Source organism: Patagioenas fasciata, chromosome 8 (assembly GCF_037038585.1).
Source record: "Patagioenas fasciata isolate bPatFas1 chromosome 8, bPatFas1.hap1, whole genome shotgun sequence".
Lineage (NCBI taxonomy): Eukaryota > Metazoa > Chordata > Aves > Columbiformes > Columbidae > Patagioenas > Patagioenas fasciata.
This window is the reverse complement of record NC_092527.1, coordinates 22,887,573-22,911,094: the sequence shown is the minus strand read 5'-3', so window position 1 is coordinate 22,911,094 and position 23,522 is coordinate 22,887,573. Positions and strand designations below refer to the sequence as shown.

Genomic DNA, 23,522 nt, shown 5'->3' with positions numbered 1-23,522 from the left:
GGGGCCGCCGCCTTTCGCCTCGCCGCGGCTCCGTCTCGGAAAGGGATCACCCGGTGCGAGTGCGGAGCGGGCGGCGCTGGCAGCCCCGCGGCGGCGGAGCTGCGCCGTGCCGGGGGACACCCGCGGCTCCTGCACGGAGCGCTGCGAGGGGCGAGCAGCAACTTTGAGTAGGCTGCGCCACAGCGGGAGGGCGAGCCCACGCTCAGATGGAGCTTGCTGCCGGTGGGGAACGGCGTGGAAAGTCCCCAGGGTCAAGCGACCTTCGTAACTCCACGGAGGGAGATTTCCCCACAGCATCGCCCTGGGAAGAGTCTTTTTGCAGACTGCAATTTGTACTTGCGTGTCAGGGACGAGGATCTGGCGCTTTCCAGGTATCTCCTTCTTTGGGAGACCACGGTCAAATTTCAGGTTTCTTAAAGAGCAGGATAGCACTTCACATCTGTTCACACTGAGAATGCTATCAAATTGGGTTATTAGAAGCTGCGTTTTCAGCAAAATAGTATTGTGCTATTTGTTTTTTGTTTTGAATTTAAATCCCTTGTAAGGAAACCAAAAGCATAGAAACCTAAGACATCTCTAGTTTGGATTTGTTGCATTTTGGCAGAAGCTTGTTCATGTATTTCCACAAACACCCAAAACATGTCTCTGTGTTTTTCAGCCAAAGGTGTTTTCAGATGTATTTCAATAGTTTTCCGTTTGCTGTGGTAATTGTGTATACATGTTGTCATATAAATTCCTTGCATATATTTACAGCCTGCTTTCAATGAAGTATCCTAATTGAAATAGGGTATAATCCTTTATTTTGAAAGAATTTATACAGTAATCCTGTTATGAGAAAAAAGAGATCGGGATCTGAATAGAAAATATCAACTCATGTAATTAACATGGCAAACAGGTATTTATTTTAGATAAGGTATTTTATATTTTCTTTTTGCCTCCTATTATACTTAAAACTACTTCATTCACTAGTGCCAAATAATTTTCAAGCCAGTAAGTATCTGATTTCCACTGTACTGTTATGACATTTTTGGTAATTAGAAAAGAGACTGGAAATTCTTTAAACAAATTTTGAACAGCAAAGCTGGCAGCTTAGCCTGTAAAAATCAGTACATTTGAGATACACTAGCAGGATTGTACCAGTTCACAACAGATTGTTAGCATTTGGTCATGTTTTTTAAGATTCTGGTTGCTTTGTGCCTTGGAGACCACAATCTTCATAAAACAGCCCACTGTTACTCCTTCTCTGACACTGAAAATTGGAATACGTTTCTTGATGTCTTTGTCTATAAGACTAGTTCATAATTCAGGCAATTTATCTTCTCTGATAAAATATATATTTTGTTAAAACAGTAGTAGCTGTCAAAATATCATAATCTGTAAGGTAAGAGCCAGCTCCACACCTTGTCTTATTTGTAACCATCTGTAGTTCCATGTACATGGATTTTGTGAACATCTGCAAACCGCAGTAGGTCTCCAATTTTCATTCCAATACTAAGGACTAAATCTTCGTAAGAATTCTCTACGCACTTGCTAATTTGACTCAATACATTTACTCTTATTTAACGATCAATAAAAGGAACAGTATATAACTGTGAAGAACTGTACATGGGACAGTAGATGGAATGAAGGCAATATAGCATTGAAAAAGAAAGAGCAATGCTTTTGCATATTCAGCAGACGATAATGCTACAGGGCTCTGTAGTGGAAGGTAGCTAGCATTTTCCTTATAAAAAGAACTGTTTTCAATGTCTCTGTATCTCTTCAGTTTCCAGGATCTCATTATGCTCTACAAATATCTCTAGCTCCTTTTTAGCATGTATTATAAAGGGAGGTGTATGTGATCATGCTGGTTTGTGTGCATATGTTTTTATGTAAGTGCCCTGCCTCAAAATTCGGAGGTTGTTGGCTGAAGTCAGATCTGACTGAGGCAGATGTCTTGAAAAATTAATTTTCTACAGTTTTAATTAAGTAGGCATCTGGGTAGGAAGGCTGCATTGCAGACTCAACACTCACTAAATACAAGAGAATCCGCACAGAGGGAGACATTATGAATGCTCTTATCTTAAAGAAAACATCAACAGACACATTCATCTTCTTAGATACCAGAGGATCCAAGTGCAAGATGCAAATGCTTAAGAAACTCTACAGTGAGTCAGTGGCAAAGACAGGAATAGAAACATTGCCCTGCTCTTATTCCTATATTGGGCATGGTGGAGTGAAGTGTAAGCTTATCAGAGAGGGAGGAAAGAGAGACATGGGGGGAAACACAATGGTGTATGAAAATCAGTGTGTGCAGTGAATTGAAAATGCAGTGAACTTTGATTTTAAGGCCTGTAGCTATTTCTTGAATTAATCTTACAGAGGATAGAATAGGAAGGGTCTGGGCAAAATAATATAAAAAATAGTGGTGGTTTAGGTAAAATGGTCTGTTGTGACTCTAGAAAATGTGCAATCTCATTCCAACTGAGAAAAAAAAAAGCCACCAAGCACTTGCCTAGAGATTATACATAAAGCATACGTCAATGTTTAGAATGTCTCTATATTGTATGTTTTTAAATGTAGTCACTGTATTCAAAATCTCTTTCCCTCAAAGAAAAGAAGGAAGCCTGGTCAGGCAGACTTGTATAACAAACCAAAATCAGTTTCCTTCTCCTCCCTCTTTCCTTCCACTTGTCTGTCTTTTCCTTTGTAGAACTATCTCATCCTAGACTCAGTGCCCACATGTTTATAACACATTATGATTAAGAGGAGATCTGACTCAGAACTTAAACTTAAGCCTTTAATGGTTTACTAGAATTGCATTTGGAACTCATACCGCTCTCTGAGTCCCTAATGCATTGGCTGGACAGCTGAAACAGGTTAAAATCAGTACTCAAGGGGCTGTGATATTTCAACCCAAGCCTCAAGGTGCCTCCTGGAAGGGCATCACAGTTCTCATGTCCTGTGCTGTCACGCTGCAGTCAGCTGGGGACAATGAGCCTTCACCCCATTAACAGCAGGGTCCGCACTGCCCTGGCACCCTGCATGCAGAATAATGCCAGAACTCACTGACGTTGCATGGTATCATAAAGACAGTGACTGTAGACTTCACCCATGATTATTCAGTGCCAATCATTACTGCTTTGTCAAAAGAATGTAATACCAACAGTGGTCAATTAAATAGTTCATTTAATTTTGAGATCTTTTCCAAACGGGGGAGCACTATTATAACCAACTTCATGTACTAGTATCATTTAATGGAATGTGATCACACACTGTATAAATATGTATCAAGGTACTGCTAAAATGATGCTCTGAATAAGCCGTCTTCCTTGCAGTCTGAAAAACCATTGGTAGTAATGTGAATTAGACTAAACTAGGATTTGTGATTACCTTTATGGCTACTTTTTGTGGCTGACTTTATATATCTTGGAGGAAAATGTAATTGAAGACAACAATGTTACATCTGAAATCAAGATTATTATCTGTCTAGGCACCTACCTATCTATCCATCTATATATCTCTATACAGCTACATAATCTATCCCATTTCGTACATATGTGTATGTGTGTGTGTGTGTGTATACTTATCATCTTGGCTTTAAATATTGTATTCATGCTTTCAACGCTATATGAGTTTCATGAACTTGATCATATAACAAGACTGCTGATCTATGTATATAGATTAGCATTTACTGTTGAAAATAAATGACCTTTTTATTACAGAGATATGGATTAGCTGTATGATAGAACTGGAAGTCACTGAATAATTCATCATTTCAGAAACTGTCTAGACAAGTTCAAGTAAGAATAACTGAATCAACAGCTAAGTATCAAAAGCGTGTTTAGCCTGTTCAGACTTAACAGAAATAATTTGAATTCATGATGTCCAATCTAGAGTCCACTGTAGCTCTTCACATCATTCAAAGTTAATATGGTTCTTAAAGTGATTTCACTATGAGTTGTTTAGTAAATTGGTTCTTGAGTTTGGAATACCTTTAAAGTTATGTAAGGAAGACTAAAAGTGATGTAATATCTAACTAAATAACTCTTCTGGGAAAGCTGCCTGGCTTCTCTCACAGATATAAAGGCCAGATGACAGACAAATCCACTTTTCAGAAAGGCCCTCCAAGCACCACTGTATGATAGCTATGAATACCAGTCTGTGGGGATGCTGTGATGCTTTCATGTGATCTAATCTGGAAGATGGTCCCTATCCACAATTGGGATTTCCTGTGTCAGGGTGCTAGGAGAACAATGACTACAGGTAAATGGCTTTTCCACAACACTTGCTGGTATCACAGCGCAATGGGTACTCAGCAGTAAAGATGCTATCTCTTGTGAGTTCGGACAACTAAGTGGCTAAACAGATTTCCTTGAGAGATAAGGAGAAGTTTCTTAATTTTTTAGCAATCTTTCATGAAGAATAATATTTAAGGAATTTTAAATGTCAAAGAATGAATGCCATCAATTCTCCTTTGTTGCTATTTTGACAAAATCAAGACAGTATTTTATACCAGGTTAGCAAGAGATCTCTCTTTGTAGAAACTTTGCTGATCAGATTTTTTCATTCCATAATCAACAAGGTATTTTATTGCAGCGTGGTTGATAAATTGACTAGATGCAGGATCTCTGCATTATCTGTGTATCTGTTTTATGTAATCTAAACAGAGTGGTTCTGTCTTCTTCTAGTAAGTGGACCATTCAGGCTTTGCCTAAATTGGAGCTATAGGTGTGTAGTGCAGCATGATCCAACATCCTCATCCAGACTGGGAACTCCACAAGAGCATGTCCTGGCTCCCTTCTTGCTGTTGTACCTGAGTTTCCTTCCCCTGGAGGCCAGTGTGCCCAGGGAGTGACAAGGTTAGCACACACTGGAGTCTCTCGCTGTGGCTGTGTCAGGCCATATCTAGGCAGTACACACAAGAATATCTGGACCAAAAAGTTCAGAAGTTTTCAGAGTTTCCTCAGTGCAGAAATCATGAGTGTTGGATAGGTGCCTGACACTGGCTTTATCAGATGCCAAGGCATTTGTTTGAGACTCTGGAGACAGCACTGTAGTTATAATTTAAATCCATGTGCATTGTTTTGACCCTTTGGGTCTCACACAAAAGCTGCATATTTTTGCTAACAGCCAAACCACTTCACCTGTGTTTTCAGGGTTCTTGGGTATGCCACCTGGACATGATGACTTTATGCTTTTGAAATTATAGGGTTGCTCCAATTTATCTTATAGCTAGTCTTCAGTCTAAGACAATGCCTTATTTTCACTACTAGAAAATATTAGGTAAAGGGTAGCTGTCTTCTCCTTGTGTTCTCCAGTTTAGAACTAAGGTAGAGAAAACAACATTGTCCTTTCTAGGGCTTCCTAAATCTTCTTTGATTATTCCCTTTAACCTCTGTTGATACGGGAAATGCACAGACCCATTTAGGGCCACAGCAACCTTCCTCATTCCTTTCTTATCCTCTATCTGATGTAGTTTAGTGTTCCTGAGGCTGCTTTTAGTTGCTAGATTTGGAGCTGGACCCCAGAGTTGTAAAGGGCTGCACTTTGGCTTCGCTAATAGTGGACATTCATCATTCAGCCACATTGGGCTTTTGGCACATTGCTTTCCTCATAGGCAGACGTACGCATCTGCTAGAACATCTTTGTGGTTTCCTTAAGTAATAGCTAGTGCTGATATAAGGATTCTCCCTCCTTCACTATTCTCTTTTGGGAGCATTTTTATTAGTCACTTTATGGAAGTCTACCATTTCACATATAATTAAAGTGATTAGCATATGATTACTCTATAGTACTGTAAATAACGAAAGGGTACAAATTCTACTTAGGTAGTAAACTGAGCTATTTAAAAATTGATTTTTTTTATTTTTTTTAACTATAAAAATAAACATGGGAGGTGCAATCAAGTGTCATTTGAATTGCAACTTCACTGTGAACAGCATGAAAGAAAACAACTAATTTGAAAGGGTTTGCTTTGCAAAGCAACATTTCATAACTGCATTTAACCTGAGATAAACGATTTCAACTTTTATTTAGTATTTTCTGTTAATGATAAGTATACACAAAGAGATTTAACACTTCTAGACGTTTTCCTTCAAAAAGTCAAAGAAATGAGTTCAGTATTGTGCCAAGAAGCAAGTGAATACTTATTACTAAACACAAAAATCATGCTCTCAGTTCACCACAGATAATGCTAAAAGGGGTCTTGATCCTTTATTTTAGTCTGCTGGGTAAGGCTCAGTTTAAAGGTAAAATTTATGTTTTGAGCATCCTGCTTTGCAAGTTTTCAATAGGTTACCTTTGGTGATAACACTTTTCTGATCAACTTCAGTAATCTAGCCTGTTCTCCAGGGAAATTCTGTGTTGATATCACACTGATAAGGTCATCCTATTGTTTTATTTTATCAGGATATTATTCCTTACATTATTCTTCAGAACCAGCATAATTTAGTGTCTTGCTTTCTCCCAATTTGGCGTTCTCAGTGGCTTAGCTTTTATCAGCTCCTTTGGCTCATCCCTCCCCAGCACATTTCTAGTTACTTGCTTCCACCAAAGCAGCCCAGAGACCAGGGCTGGCAATTTATCACCCCTGGGCCACTGGTTTGGACCTTCCTGGGTGAGAGGGTGCTAGTGACTGAACACCAGTGTTTTTCATTCAGCATCGTCAAAGGCAAATACCTTTGAGGGGGTACCCTTCCAGCTCGGGCAGAGATGGAATGCCCAGTGTGACATTTAGGTACAGCTGAAAATACAGAAGGTAAAACCAGAAGCTTTAATCTCCAGGCAGCCCTGGGACAGTGTTCCTGACTATTCTGATGGTGAGCACCATCCATGGGCAGCCATGAAGCACCCCTGTAAGGCAAAGCAGCACACAGGCTGGTTGGAGTAATGTCGGGGTTGAGTTGCCTTCTGACACAGCCCATAGTTTAGGAGGCAGAAATGTGAGGTGGTTTTAATGCAATCTTTGCCCTCTTACACATGAGCTGCATTTTTGAGTTGTGCAGCACAAAAGCCAACACTTTCTCTGTTGAACAAAGCTGCATGTTCAGCTGCTCGGGTATTTTATGAGTGGCTGCCTTTTTTTCCAGAGAGGTGGGGCACAGTAAAGAGCTTTGTGATTTTACTTTTAAAACAAATGCAAAATGCATTACATTGTGGTATTAATCAGCATCTATTTTATTTTAATCAGTGTTTAATCTAGATTAAAGTAATCAAGAGAATAATAATGTGAAAACCAGTCTATAATAAAGTGTACACTATTCCAAAATGCTACCTCTGTATACTTTAGGATATAAATACTTCACTGAAATTGAATTTCATTGAAGATATAAATGCTTCATTGAATTGAAATTGACTGTCCTTGCTTTTATAAAACAGGCTTTAAAATTAAGAATAAAAAATGCAATCCATCATATGTTTCCAATAGAGGGCACACACAGCACTTTGCAGAATGAAAAATTTTTGAAATCCTCTTTTACTAAGTGATGTGGCAGAACTATTACCAAATAATATTCAGATTCCTATAGGAATTATTGTTAATAATTTGTGCTCCACTTCTGACAAAAAGTTATCATCTGCTAAACTGGGAATGTATCTCTTTTGGTTTGCTTCAGAATACACAACTTTTAATTATTAAGAAAATCAGTGTGAATTTTCCTTACTTTTTGTCCATGTCCCCACAATGTGTAAATAGGTTTTTGAGATGTGTGATATTTTCAAAGAGTAGACTGCAAATGAATTTTCTGTTTATATGGGACAGTGCTTGGCACTCAGCATTAAGAACTGCAATTCAATCTCTATTCAAAATGATTTTACTTTAAAGAATTTCAGACAACAACGGCATTGCTCTTTGTTTTGTTTTGTGCTATTTTATAGATTTGGTAAAACAGAACCTGTCAGCAAGCTGGAAAGCTTTCTAGTACCCAACAGAGGGGATACATGATAGCCACTGAATTTAGTGTTACACAAGGACCATTTCATCTATTCTTGTTAGAAGTCTAGATGCAGCCACTATCAGAACTGCTTCCACTACATGGTCAGACAACACAGAGATGATGAGCAATTGTTTCTGTCCTGAAGAGGTGGACATGCCACCGCCACCAGCAAGGCTTGGTGCTTGGCTAACCTGGCTTTGAGGAACAACAACAGAATGTAAGCAAGGCAGAAGTGATGCCAGGAGGCAGACAAAAGGCTTTTGAAGGCTTCACAATGCTATATTCAGTCTGATTTTTTTGCAGATTCCACATTCCTACAGTCTATCTAACCTGTATTTTAGAACAATCTTTGAATTCCTCTCAAACTTTCTATTATCTAAGCTAGGTTATTAGCCTATCCTGTCAAGCAATAGCCAGCCTAATTTACTCACTGCAAGCTCGTGGCTGGACTGCAGCATTTAAAGTAATGGAGCATTGATGTTCAAGGACACTTACAGATACACAGGCACAACAGATAAGGTCTCCACAGCCTACACTGGCTACCTTGGAAGTTGATTCAGATTCAAGTTCTTTATCTTCAAGGCTTTCCCAGACTTCATGCTGGTAAAGGCCATATAAAATGTCACAGTAAAGATCATGGTTAATAACTACTTGGCAACTGTCCCTGTTCAGAAAAAAATCCATCCTGCAAGAGCTGCTTACTTGCAGTCTTCACCCCAGAAGTTCCAGCAGCTCACACACCTTGCCACCTAGTGCTCCACACCTCTTTTTCAGCAGCAGCTGAGCAAATTTGTGTTTGAATATGAAACAAATAAACAAAAAACTTTGTTTGTAGCATGTGCTTCTTTCCCTGTGATTGAACATGACAAATATTAGTTGCACTGGCTATGTCTTGACTGCATTGACAAGTGCTTCCCATGAGATGCTACAACCAGGGCCCTTTCAGTCTTTCCTTGGCTTTTCATCTGTGGAAACCATTGCATGAAAAAGTGGAGGCATGATGTATGATGTTATGATTAGCTCTTAACATCAAGTCAGGATAAAATTGGTTATACCCCTGGAACTGAGAAATGAGAAGTGTTCTATAGTCCCACAATTCAGATATAGCCATTATCTAATGCCTACACTTACAGTTATTACAGTGCTGGACTGGGACAATGCAGTGATGAGAATTGCATAAAATCTGTATGGAATAACTCAGCAACACAAGCTTTCAGCACTGTCTGGAAAATAGCTTAGGATATGTGTAGGATGCAACACTGTATAAATAGAAGTTTATATTTCTTCATAGTAAATATACGCCTCATATATTTTTTTCTCATTTTTCCCATTCCTCTCCATCCATGGTGCCAAATGTTCCATGTTGGTTTTTACAAATAGACAAACATTTCTTAGTAAGTATACTTAACAAATGTCCTTAATAATAATACACATAAGAAGTTTCTCCCCTGTTGCACCACCTGTGATTAGCTCCAGTCGTACTGGCTGTGCCTGGCTGCACCATTTCCTAAGGGACGGTCTCCCAGCTCAGCGCAGCTTAAACACAGAGCAGTAAATTGAACCTTACCCTTTCCAACCACTCCCTGTTCTCCTGTTTGCCCAAGATAAGGGAGACCTGTTCTTTCCAGGATAAACTCTTGTGTACTACTATTTGGGACCAGGTTCAGCATTCACAAGCAGCGCTTTGTAAACTGAGGTAGGCAGCTCCCGCATGTGTCTGCATCACTCAGCTGCATGTTACCTTCACATAACTGCTATGGCTGCAGAGTAACATAGCAAAAAAAAAAGTTATTTTTCATTCATATTACTTTCTCAGTCTGATTCATTGCATTGCCACACAAAGAGCTGAGATGGCGTGACAGCAGGCAGGATTAGGAAGGTGAATGCACGACCGGAGTTGGGACAGAGGAAAGTCTGTTTACACCAACATTGTCACTGAAAACTTCTTTACCTTTCATACCTTGTGCTCTTATATACCCTGTGACAATTTCTTTAACTTTCTGTGAAAGGTTTGAAAGCTTCTATGCTGGTCATATCTCAAAAAAAAACTTTTTAAGAAAAATCAATTAAAATATTTAATCTGCAAGTAGTCCTACGCCAAATTCAGTTCTCACTGAATTCAGGAAGAAAGACTTTCAAGTTCCATCTGTTTTTCTTGGTGGACTTCTCTTGATGCTAAATTTAGTGGACAGAATTCCAGAGTGCCCAGGACCTGATGCTCAGTCGGCAACATTTTACAGTCATGCTGTATATATATACATAGAACCTGTAGGTTCAGGGCAGCATAAAATCAAACCAATTAGATTAGTCCTAAATATTTAATATGAACTTAGCTTGTGAAGCAAAGAGAATGTTTGTAGAGTGCAAAGACAGAGTCCTGTTCTCATAGCCCCCAATGGGCATTACAACACTTTTCTTTTTTTTTTTTTTTTAAATTTAGGAATACAAATCCAATATGACTGGGGGGAGGAGGAAAGGAAAAATCCCAGTAATCCTTCTCCCTTTTTTTTCCTGCTTATATTTTATCAGCCATAGAAGTGATTTTTAATAGTGACACAGTGAGCAAACAGAGCACAAGGCTGAGACAGGAATTTGTGATAAGGTTGTAACTATGATGCTATGATGAGGGAGGACTAACAGATCTTTATTAACTACATATTAATTTCAGAAAAGTAAACAAAAAACTTATAAAACACTCTCATTGCATGTAACAAATGTTGGTATGAAAAGTGCAAAGTATATTCCATGCAATTGAATGAGTTCCCACAAAAATATTTACTGCAGTAGGCTAAGGACCATATCCTGCCTGAAAACAGGAAAGGGTTGTGGCTGAAAGTAACTGATTAAAAATGGGTCTAATTAGTGGATGAAATAAGTGAAGTAAGAACTATTGTTGCTCCTAAAAAAACTCCAAACCAATAGGTTTTTGTGGAGAATAACTAGCCAAAATATTCACGGGGAACCAAGAAAACAGCTCAGATTTCTGCTTCATTACAGTGATTCCCCTTTCATTTCATTACCCAAATAAGCCTCCACTAACATGGGGCCACTGCCTGAGCAAGTGAGGATCTCAGGCTGAGAAATGTGAGATTCTGTGTTGCCTATTTACCCTCATCTCTTCCTTTTCTCCTGCTTTGTGTCTGCTCTCTGCCAGCTTGCATCTACTCCTTTAATGGGTCCCAAAGGGTGAATTTGATCAAAAAAGAAAGAGAAAACTCGCAGTCTTTGTGAACACAACCTGAGGTTTCCAGCATCCACAGAGCCTGTGGATTAGGTGTCTAATCAATTATCTGAATAGAAAGAGGAAAGTAAAAGCCTTTTGGATCACAGCAGAAGCAGTTTTGGTTTGTTTTCACTTCTCTCTTCTATTAAAAATAAGTGTAGTTACATTTCTGGCTTGGATGTGGTAATAAATACTTCTGTTTTTTCCTGTCTCAATCTGGTTTCAGATAAGGTTGATTTCTCGAAAACTCTCCGTCCCTATGAGTTTAGTGACATTTAAACCAGGAATATTGGGATACGTAAGCAGTCTTTAGATTTTCAGTATCTTGATGGTGATATCCAGAGGGCAACAGAAGTCTCTACACAGGTATGTCATCTACATAGACCGGTCTGGCAGTGAGAAACATGGAGGTTACATGGAAGGAGAGTCTTCCAGTGACTGTCAATAATTTTGAAAGCCTTCTAGTCCCTAGCAGAGCAACGGCAATTATAGCTTATCCCACTGCAGTGCCCAGGGAGGTTTTGGCTCTGTTTGAACCACAGCAGGTATAAGCATGCACAAGCAAAGCATCACGGGCTGAATTATCTTAATACAGGTATACAGCATGTTTGATGCACAAGCAGTGTAGTTTAATTCCAGGACTGCAACACAAATGGGAGTGTGCACAGGAGAAGTTTGCAGTGTGCAGGAGTCTGCCAAACATCATGTCTCTGAACATCTTAATTAATTGTTAGTTGTACTTTGTGATGAGATCTTGTCCAGAAAGCTTTGTATTAAAAGTGCAAACTGCTATCAATGGGGTGCAAAGATGTTCTTGCCAAAGTAGCATTTCTAAAGAAACAAGAGCCTCTGGAGTGAACTGCCAAAGAGCGCAACTATATTCCAAATAGAAGAACATCTGAGGTCTTGGGAACCCTAGGGTACAGTTCTTCCTATATATTGATTTGAAGAAATCACTCTGTATTTTAATTACAGAAGTAATAAAACAGCATAGGGAAAACAAAAGCTACATATTGGTGGTGTGTGTATCTATTAAATGTGTATTCAGTTATCAGCATTGGTTGGCAAAAGAGGTAAACTAGTATCTGCAACCTTGCTAGTTGTTCTTTTGAAATGGAGAAACTAGTGATGGACATTGGCTTATTTTTTGTACAGTTTGGTGTTGGTTTTGTTTGTTTGTTGTTTTTGTTTTTTACAGAGTAGCAGAGTAGTCAGAATAGCTTTGTTTCTCAGCACTTGGGAGCACATTATAAATTGACAGTTTCCTTGTTCATAATTTCCAGACCTACAGAGAATGTCTGATTTGTGAGCTGCAAACGGGCATCAGGGATGGGCACAGGAACTTGCATGACATAAGAAAGGTAATTCCCATCAGATTAAGTATCTGTTTAAGCCAGTATCCTGCCCCTAAACCAGAGGGTGGGGAGATCAGATCACTACGTTGTGCATTTCAGCAACTGGTTCATGTTCCTCAAGGAATGCCTCAAGGCTTTCTCAGTACTGCCAGCAGCGTTGTGTAAGTCCAGCTCAACAAGGACCACACACCACAGTATGCAGAGCTCACAGTATACCTCGTCATAAGTGTTTGCAAGATTAGAACCTTTGCCTGTGTTCACAGCCTCCTTGAAAACAATTGCCTGGCTTATGGTGTTGCACGATATTCCTTATGCTTTAAACTTTGTAGTAAAAAATTATCTGTATCAGTAAAACCCATAACTAGATGAGGCAATGCAGATCAAAATGGAAACCAGTGCTAAAACTAATGACCTAGAATTGTGTTAATTATATGAGAGATGTGTGACATTTCCTAAGCATTCAGACCTTTGAAAGGGTGCAGATATAGACAGGGGCTAGTCCTAATGAGGGACGGTATTGAAAGGTCAGTTGTCAAAAACAGTCAAGGATGCAGATGGGTCTAGTTCTCTGTTGCCAGCGTATTTTGCAGCCAAGAAGGCTACTTCTCTCAGGCATCAACTCTGGGTCACTGCAGCACACTATACATCTCCGGAACAAGAGGCAGGGTTGCAGTTCATGCAAATCTGAAGTAAGAAGTATTGAGAAGACTGACCTCTTCCTTACATGATATTTTAATTGTAAATTCTTTGGAACAAAATCTACATGTGTTATTTATTTGTACACTGCCTCAGTGAGGACTTGTTTAGATGAAAGTTGTATGTGCTGTTTGTAATATAAAATAATTAATCTAGTGAAGATTGATTCCTTTCTCTTCCAGTGACTAACAGTGAGAACAAATTAGCCAGATTCCTTTCACTTAGCTCGTTTCATACGTATTCTCTTGATACCGCCCCAAAACTGGCATAGCACTCAGAGCTGGCAGACTTGTAAGGTAGAAAAGATGCTGCTTTCTTCTTTCTGACATCCAAAATGCCTGGAGTATCTTCTCCATAGCTGAGATATTTTATAAATGGAGCTAGAGGCTTTGTTACTGCAGAAAAGTTTTTAGCAAAAGAAAAAGAACTCAGCTTCATGTTTATGTAACATGACTCACTCTTTCTCCACAGAATCTTATTTGGTAAAGTTGCCTCTGTCATAAGGGTCACCTCAGAGAGCTAGAAGCACAAAGGATCTTAATATATGCAGATTGCTGTAACCAGTTTGAAGACAATACAAAAATCACTGCCTGATAAGTTATTCACAATATTCAACTAAGCAGCTATTTTCACTAATAAATTATACTATTTCTCATGCTATTATGTCGAAACCTTTGGATACTAAGGATCTCACTACCAGATCAGAACTATAGTGTAAATAATAAAAAATGTAATTTTTCACACTATCAGGCAAGAGCACAGTTGCTATACAGTGTGGTTAGGGTAGAATCCCATGTTGTAATTTCTTCAATGTCAAGGTGAAGAGATTCCCACTCTGGCCAGTCATTCCCAACCTCCAGACACAGTTTAACTCTCCTTTGTGATGATTCAATTTTTTTTCGGGGCTTGCCCTAAAATGAATCCATCAAATGATGTGGGATTTTGATTTTTCTGAAGCAAATGATTTCACGGATATGCTGTAATAATTCTAACATGGGACAGTGCCCTCACAAGGCTCAAAATAAGTTCCTGCACACGTAGTCCTTTCAGCAACCCTGCTCTTAATATTCCTGGACTTTATAACCACCTGTTCGCTGTTTAGTCCCCGCTTCTTCCCTGTGGGTTGCTGACAATGCTCTACAAACTCCAGATTACCTGCTCATCCAAATCAGAATTATCTTCTAACATGGGAGCATGTGCTTTGATGTGAATTATTGCCTTGACTTTCAGATACTTGGCTCAAAGCTGTTTCATTATCAGCTACATGCAAACTGTATAATGCATATCCCTGACAATTACATCTTTAATTCTTTAGTTCATTGAGGTATTCCTCAGGATTGAGCATTTCTGGAAAACACAATACAGAGCTTCAAAATCCTCATTCAGCTCTAAACTCAATCCTACAGGAGTGACTTAAAATTCAAACTATTATTTGGAAATCTGTGGGTTTAAAGTAGGTATATAAGATTAATCTGCCTGTCTAGGAAGCCCTAGAGGTGGAAATGAATGCAAATGCAGTGAACCAAGTGGTTTTATTTTGTGCAAGACACCTACTATTCTTTGGAATCCCTGGCATTATTACCAACTATCCTAGCCACAACGAGTGAAATAAGTTCACCATAAGCCAATCTTGTGTTACAATCTCAGTGCCAATCTTCATTTTGCTTAGCTTGTTTAACATTTGATACTGTTTTGCAGGTTCGGCATTAAATTAAATCCCAGGAGTATATTCAAGAGTGACACGGCCACACAGCATCCCAGGTAAACAGTGAACGCTGTTGAAAATGAGCACAAACACTCCATGGATTTCTGAGTGTTTCTTCAAACCTAAAATCCTCACCAGTAAAAGCAGACATATCTCTCATTTTGCCCTGGTGCAGAATGAGCTCCCAGATAATTTATACTTAATGGATTCACACTGCATCCACCCCTTCCTTACAAGGCATAGAGTGGTGCTGTGTTTACACAACAATTCACCTCATGTAACAATGACTATGTAGATATTAAGTGAAATCACTGTTGATCCCTTCTTACAGTGTATGAAGTCACCAATTCAAGATGGTTAGAACATGATGATGATGATGATGATGATGATGATTATTATTATTATTATTAATTCTGCTTGCTGCATCAGTTTAACTAAAATCCAACAGAAGTGCAAGGCGAATGGATAAGCCACCTGCGCAGACCTCTAGTCTCAAAGAGTATCCACAGCATATGTTGCACAGGAGTTGCATAGTCTCCATAACACGCTGCATGTATGTTCACTCAGCAGGCATGGTGACTAGATCCCATGTGTTTGACATAACACGGACCACAGTGAACAGAAAATCCACCACCTTAGTTACAGCAAAAAGCTTAATTAAAAAGCCTTAGTTAATAAAAAAGCTTAATTAGATCATCTTTGCTAGTAATTTGTTTTGGACAAAGTAGCCTACAAAGTGCTCCAGCTGGCATATCCAAATGATAGGCAATCCTGGCAACATTTATGGGGCATTTTTGTGAGGGGCTGAGGCCAATGGTCCTTTATCTGGAATAGCTGTAGCTGGGTGGGGCTGCATGCCTGCTATCAAGATACGCAAGGCAAAAAAACCCCAAATCAAGATTTGTTTCTTCTCCAGCATCTGAGATCCAAGCCAGACATTTTTGTCAGATTCTTGTATTTACCTGCAATATGCTGTATGCTTACCCTGGGAAGTGGTTCAGTCACCATCCCTGGAGATACTTAAAAGGTGCGTAGACATGGTGCTTAGGGATGTGGTTTAGAGGTGGACTTGGCAGTACTAGGCTTACGGTTGAACTTGGTAGTCTTAAAGGTCTTTTCCAACCTAAATGATTCTAAGATTCTACTCAAGTAAAAAGGGGTGAGATCAGCCTTGCTTGTTACATGTAAAACATCCAGTGATGTACATCTGATTACAAGAAGGGAAAAAAATTCACAAATTTCATATTTTTATTTCTTACTAAAGCAAAACCCAGAAGGCTTTATATTGCAAAATCCTAACAAGAAGCCATAACACAATGAAATTCATCAACTTTTTATTTGAAGATCCTCAGTTTAAAACTTTCTTTCTAAAATGGCCACAATTTTTAGGAAGAAAAAAAAAAGGCGAAACGTGAAACGAAGATGGCTGTTTCATCTCCATTTCCAGGTGGTGGGTGAGGCCTCTCTCTCTGGGCATGCCTCACTTGCCTGCCTTTAAAAGCAAGGACCTCCACAATGTGGCAGGACCTTTGAAGGTGGAATGACCAAATGGAGGACTTTTCTGGCCAAGGATTTCCAAGAGAACGGTACCTCCCTTGTTACCAGCTGTGAGTATTTATGGTAGGAATCCCAAAGTCACCTGTTGGTTTGAGGTGCTACCTTTGGTGCTTGCCCAGGATGAGTGGCAGCCTGCTAGACCTTGCATAGGGCCTGTGTTGTTACTGCTGCTCCTTTGCTATTTCTTTTGTTTATAACTTTTGGTCTTGCTTCCTCACTACACCGAGGAGGCTGTAATGACTTTGTTTTCCTCTGAGAGGTACAGGAGGAAACAAACGTGTGCTGGCACCTGCCTTCCCACACGCCCTCCACCCACCTCCCAGTGTCAGCCTAAGGAGTTTTGACATCCCATCGCTGCTCTGGAGAGGATTCACGCCGTGATTTCAAAGCGCTCATGCCGTTTCTATCTCCCTGTTGCGGGCAGGTTGCTGGCGTGTCCGTGGGTGAGCGGGGGCGGTGACCGCGGAGCGCTGCTGTGCGGCGCGTCTGTCCGGCTACCGGCCCCCGGCGCGGCTGGAAGCGGCGTGCCCGAAACCTGGGGGGGTGCTGGGGCAGCCGGAGGGTCCTGGAGATTTGTGTAACCCCAGCAGGAGCGGGCAGGCGTGGGTGGCAGCTCGGTTCAGAGGAGGGAGGAGATGCCGGCAGCTGGGCTGTGCTTTCCCGTGACGGAGTGGGCGCGGCAAGCCGGCGGAATACGGTAGATACTGCGCGAGGCGAGCCTTTAGCTGGAATACGGTAGCGGGGCTGCGGGGGGAACGGCCTCCGCTGCACCTCTCTGGCGGGGAAGATCCTGTCTAGTTGGCAACTCTATGGTCCCGGATGTGGCTGCGCCGGAGAGGGCGGGCGCGCTGCTCCGGCACTGCCGCTCTATGGTGACTTTCCGGGGGGAAGGGCCGCCGCCGGCGCCGCGCGCCTGCGTGAGCCGGGCCTGCCGCCCCCCGCCGAGGCCGCGCTCCCAGGCGCTGAGCGGCGCCGGCTGCCAGCGCTCGCGGCGCCGCCGGTGCGGAGGAACGCGCGCGCCCCGCCCCCCTGGGCCCCCGCCGCGCCGGGGGGGCCGCGCCCCTGCGCCGCTGGCATCCCCGGGACTCCGCGGCGGCAAATGGTGGGGCCGGACGATGCCGGAGCTCCGGGCAGCGCAGCCGTGCTTCCCGCGGGCCGGCAGGAGGCGGCGGCGGAGGAGGCGGAGGAGGAGGAGGACGGGGAGCGGGATGGGAGCCGGGGCTTGAGCCGGAGGAGCGGCGGGCCGGGGCAGGAGCGGCTGCTGCAGCGGTACCTGGCGACGCTCGGCCCCGCCGCGGCGGGTGGGAAGCGCTGCCCGGAGAAGCCCGCCAACGGAGCCGCCTACGCCGTGGGCCCCCGCGGCAGGATGACCAACGGGGACGTCGGCTTCCTGCTGCTGCCGCCACCCGAGGAGTCGCCGCCGTCGCCCCCCCCTCGGGCAGGACGGGCCGAGCCGGGGCGGGATGAGCCGGAGCCGGGGGAGGAGGAAGCGAAACTGCAGAACGGGGGCTTCGTCCCCTGCCCGCCCGGCCCGGGGGGCGGCGGCGTCCCCGCGGGAACCGCCTTGGAAGAGCCGCTGAGGAGCTGCCGGTTGCGGAGCGAGGCGGAGCAGCGCGGGGGGACGGCGACCGGCAGCTCCCCGCCGCCCCTCGTCCCGGGGGACGATGTCGGCAGCCGGGCACAGGCCGCCCCCACTGTGCGGACCTCCCGAGGCCGGACGGAGCCCGCTGCCGTGGCCCCGGCGCCCCTCGGCTTCACGGACGTGAACCTGAACTCCCGCAACACCTACGAGGTGAGCCGCCGCCGCAGCGCCCCGGAGCACCTGCCCCACGGAGGGACGGCGCCCGCGGCCCCGCCGCCGCAGCAGGAGCCGGCGGAGAGGTCCCGGCGGGCGGGCATCGCCAGCGCCGGCAGCAGCTTTGCCGAGTTCTTCACCAGGTAAAGGCGGGCGGCGGCGGGGCCGGTACCGGCAGTGCCCGTCCTTGAGCCTGGGGCGGGGATTGCCCCGCGGGGCGCGGCGGGCCGGGTGCGCCGGCGACAGGGGTGAAGGTCTGCCGGATCGGCTCGTGGGGCGCTGGGGTTGTCTGAAGCGACGTGTCTCGGCGCCAGCAGTGTCTTACTGCTGGTCAGGTGATGAGCCAGTCCAGCCCCGCCGGGCTTTTGCCACCAGGTAAATATTGCTGCAGCAAGAAAGAGGCTTTGGGTTGGAAGCGAGTGTAAGGTGATAAAGTCACTTGTGCTGCTACAAACTATCTGGACTTCAAACTGGAATCTGCTTTCTGTACCAGAGCATTTTGCTGTCTGAATGAACACAGTGGTACTGATTAAACTTTTTGAGGAATGAGGTGAAAATTGTTGGTATTGGAAGCTATTTTAGTGTGAAAGTAACAAAGGCTCATAAAACCTTTGCTGCTTGCTGACAATGTAGATACTGTGTACTTGTTTATTCCAAAGTGTGCTGTGGTGTGCTTCAAGGGCTAGGCTTTGTGGTCAAATTAATTGGGCCTCTGTTAAGTTTCTAGCACAAACTCAAAAACTCTAGGGCATCCAGCTTCATTACCTGGGGACTCTGTAGAATCACTTGCGCTTTAACGTACTACACAGGAGGTGCATCTTGACTATAATAGTTTATAGCATACTCTGTTACTTTTGTTATGTTTGGAGAGGGGATTTCCCAAATTCCTAGCAGTTTTTGCTCTCCAAAACCCCAGGATTATAGTTACTGTGTGACAGTTGCTCTAATAGCATGATGGGTCTCTAAGTGTTTAGAGGAGACAGAATAAGATTACATCTATTAACTGAAGAATTGATATAGAAGAGGGGAGATTTGATCTTGAGGCAGGATCCAAAACTGAGAAATAGGCTCTTTCTGCCAGCCCTCAGGAAAGGGAGACATGGATTCCTGCCTGGGGATACTGGCAGTTGCAGGTAAGTTTGATGCCTCCACTTTGTTTCAAGGATGGATTGAGAGATGTCACTCTGTTCCCACTATTTCCTATTAGTGTTCTTTTTCCTCACACCTGTGTTTTGTTGGGTTTTTTTTGTTCCCCCCCATGTTATGTGGACTACAGTAGATTACTTTCTCTTTGCCTCATTACTTGAACACTTTGACATTGGTGCTTGCTGGTTATTGCCCTGGAACAGAAGCTTAATGAAATTCTGTAGAGTTTTCTTAATAGAAAAGACTGAACTTGGTGTGCAGTAGAAGTTGTTGTCAGTATATACTCATGTTCGCTGTTTCTAGTGAAGGCTTGGATAATGCATGGAAAAATATAATTGTTTCTATCCTGACAAGAGGTATAGTGCCGATGCCTCAGTGAAAAAAAGAACTTGACAGAGAGCCAGTTTCATAGCCCTTGACTGGCCCAGCTGTCTGTGCCTCTAGCATGTTTGTCCTGGTGAGCAATATTGTCTTCAGTGACTTTACCTTCAGCTCTGCCTGTATGTTCCTAAAAGTGTCTTAGTTACAGCTGAATTCGTCTGAGCAGCCAAAATGAGATTTATTAATAAAAAACACTTTTACTGATTAGAGAGAGGAAAAAAACCCACAACAAACAAACCCAAACAAACATAAAAACACAAAACCAAACCCAGACTTACCTTCCTTGATAGATTTGTCTCTAGATACAATAACACTAGAGTTTGTAGTCTCCGTTGCTCAGAGAAGTAGTAATAAAACCTGCTTGTCATGAATTCTTTGGAGTAGTTAGTTCTTATCATTCCAAACTGACATTTGCCACCGTGAGTGGACTTTCTTCCAGTTCTTAGAAAGAGAAATACCTTGGCTCTCAGGAATGAGGACTTAAATTGTTAAAAACTGTCTTGTGATTGAATGTTGATAACAACTATACCCCCTTGTGAAACCTCTCAGCAGATGATTGGTTGTATTTTTGAATGAGCACAGAGCCATAAATGATGTTACTTCCCAAAACTTTATTTGTACTGGGTGACTGTGTCCTATCAAACTACTTGCTAAGATAGAACTACTTGTTTGTGTTTTGTTGGCACGTGTATCTACTCCCACATTGTACAGGTAGTTCAGCAGTCTGGAGCATCTTATAGGCTGTTTTGCACTTGTAATGCTCTTGGTCTAGGTTACAAACTCTAAAATTTGGTAGCTGCCATTGTTTTTTCTAGTAGTCATAATCACATGGAAATTCTTTACAAGGTGGACATTTCTTGCTGTTGTTTAAAGTCTGAGAGGAGCCAATGGGGAAGTGTTACTGCCTTCAGTGTGAGAGCTTCGTTGTTGTCATTGCCCAGTCAGTCAAACTGTTCGGTTGTGGCAGATCTGGGTTAGGAGGCTGCTGTTTCCAGCTGCTTATTTCCATCCCTTCAGTTTTCAGCCTGGCCTGTTTTGCAGTTCCTTGAAATCATCCATGTTAATTGTCTGTGTTAATTTCACTGAACCAGAGGAGAAAACTGTGAGGTAAGGGAAAAAGTGAGCAGCTGTCAACAGTGGCATCTTACCTGAGCTCTGTAACAGGGAGAGTTGCTGTGCCCTTGAGATTGCCAGTAATAATTATTTTAAGGCCATGGGAATGTTTACATCAGTGATCAAAGCTTTTTTCTTTAGGTAAGTATTAGATGTAATATTTGGCCCTGGGCTCTTAGGTTGTGTTTGTGCCAAATTAATAAACCTGTCAAATCAATACTAACAACTTTAAACTGAAAAATAATCATTTTTGCTGTGCTCTCTTTGTTTCTCTCAGCATGTGAAGTGGGATGTCTCACGTAAATCAGAGGTATGTGGAGTAGAGTGCTGTGGCAAGGAAAATTGCATGACTATGGTCACTTGTCTCCACTGTGCTACTGTTATGGTCAGAACATTAAGTGGCTTCTTGAAAGTCACCTGTCACTGCTTTGTACTCCTGTGTATGATTCGTAATATGGTCATATATAGGCACTGTTCTTGTGGTTTATGGTCTTATGTAGCAGCTTACAAGGGTAATGCTCTGTTCTTGGGTTATTGGATCACTTTTGGGTAGCCCCAGTGGGTTGTTATGGTGTACAGAACGGTTCAGTGAGCAGGAATGTTGTGCGGACGGTTGAGTTAAAACCGTGATTATTACCTTGATTGCGGTGTACTTTATCCCCCAAAGCAGAACATGTAGAGCGGAACAGTAAACCAAAAAGGCCAAGCAGCAGTGAGTATTGTGGGACTGAGATAAAGCCATGGTGATTCTGAACGTCTTATAAAGATAGATTATATTTCATAGTCCTACACATATGTACCAAACTTATGAAGGTGTTGTTCCTTTCTGGATTGTGTATTTACCAAATAAATGTACATATCTTGTAGTTGGCAAAGTTTCTCATTCTTGGATTCAAAGCTTACTGGTGGCAAGAGCAGTGATACTTACACTGTTGTAGTAAAGCACCATTTTACCAAGTACTTGTTTTCCAGAATTCACCTAACAAGTTTTACTGATAAAATAGCAAAGAGCTTAATTCATAACCACCACTTAGAGTAGATCACAGCACATCCGAAAGACCTGTAGGTGTAAGGTGTTGGACACATAGATGGTAGTTGGCACACATATGCTTACAAAAACTGTCTTTAGTCTCATCTTTCCTTCCTCAGTCAGAGTGGTTGTGCTTATTGTCCAGAAGTTTTGAAAAATCTTCACTTGTGGAAATGATTGGAAGTTGAAGGGAGTCAGTGTATGTAGGAACAAAGAACTGTGAAATCTCTGAAGTCTGCATCTTTTTTTCACTCTTTGTAAACACAGTTCTGTGATTTCAGTAAATAGGTAGTTCTTCAAGAGCTGCTAATCTTTGTGCTCCTACTAATGTCCTTGACAGAGACTGCAGAGGGTTGTGAAGAGGTTTACCTCTGTGAGTATGGTTACTTGTGTACTAGTAATGTCTGTAGAGCTGTAGTTTAAATTTCTTACTAAGTAACAGTTGCAGCTCTTTGAGCTATATAGGCATATACCTAGTCTACAGTTGCATCTTGTCAGTGTTTAATAGCAGAGTCAACATGGTTGTGTGGTGGTTTTTCGTGTGTTGTTGGTGTTTTGTTTGTTTGTTTGTGTTTTTTTTGTTTTGTTTTGTTTTTCTTCCCCAGAGCTCTTCTGTTTCATACATCAGCATGAAATTTCAGGGGATGTACAGTGCCTCTGTGAAGAATAAATCTGTTTTGTGGGGTTTTGGTCAAAAAAGAGAGTCAGGTGGGGTATGAGCCATCCTAGTTTTGATAGATATTCTAAACCTCCTGTTTGTGTAAAGGTCAAAGAACAGATTGGGGGCACTTCACAATGCTTCGTTTATATTTCTCTATTGCCTGTGCCTTGGCCAGTTCTTGCTGACAACCTGGAAGACTTCGTGTGCTTGGTTTTGAGGTTAGTTTTTTTTCCCTCTGTCTAGATAAGAAGGAAAAAAAAAAGCTACAGAGTGCTTCTAACATGTCAAGGAAATATACTGGTAATATATTGGAAAGATAATTGGAGAGAAGAGCTAAGGGAATATAACAAAGCTTCCCCTAGAAGTTTTGAGAGCACCCTTCACTCTTATGTCTTTGTCCGACCTACATTTTTACTTTCTCTGAGCAATCTTGTAGCTTAAGTGAACAAGCAGATACCTATGACTGATTTTAATTAAAGCTGACTGGAGAAATTCGGCAAGAGCACTTGGACCCAAATCTGTAACTAACTTCAAACAATATTCCTTTTTTCTCAGAGGCATAATTAACTTGATATAAATAGGAAAAAGCATTCATTTTATCAAAATGAGAAGCTTCTCTGTGGATTCTTCATTCACTGTTTGCTAAGAATGATTGATTTTATGGAGTTGTATTGACATGTTTGCCAGTTTCTGGCTTTCAGTCATATGAATAACAAATATAATGGCAACTTAAGTAAGGGTAATCTCTTAAGTAAAACGAACTGTAGCAAACTTTGAAGATAAAAGCTCAGCACTTTTTATTTTGGCTCCCAATTTTTTAATAACTGTGTACATGGAAAATTTTATCCAAATTATAGAAAACTGTTCTTCATAAAAAGGTCAAGGAAATACTGTGCACCTCTAAAGTTTCTGCAGTGGGATCTGCACTTGTGAAAACTAAATCT

The 23,522-nt window shown here is 42.1% G+C and overlaps 1 protein-coding gene across 1 annotated transcript in view; it reads left to right on the top strand.

The window, feature by feature from the left end:
* Positions 1-17,246: 17,246 nt before the first annotated feature.
* TBC1D12 (TBC1 domain family member 12) overlaps positions 17,247-23,522 on the top strand; it is a 44,621-nt gene continuing 38,345 nt past the window's right edge. Inside the window, 3 exon segments of the mRNA XM_065843337.2 lie at positions 17,247-17,441; positions 17,443-17,513; positions 17,515-18,390. Of these exon segments, the coding sequence (XP_065699409.1) occupies positions 17,262-17,441; positions 17,443-17,513; positions 17,515-18,390 (1,127 nt within the window). The 5' untranslated portion in view covers positions 17,247-17,261.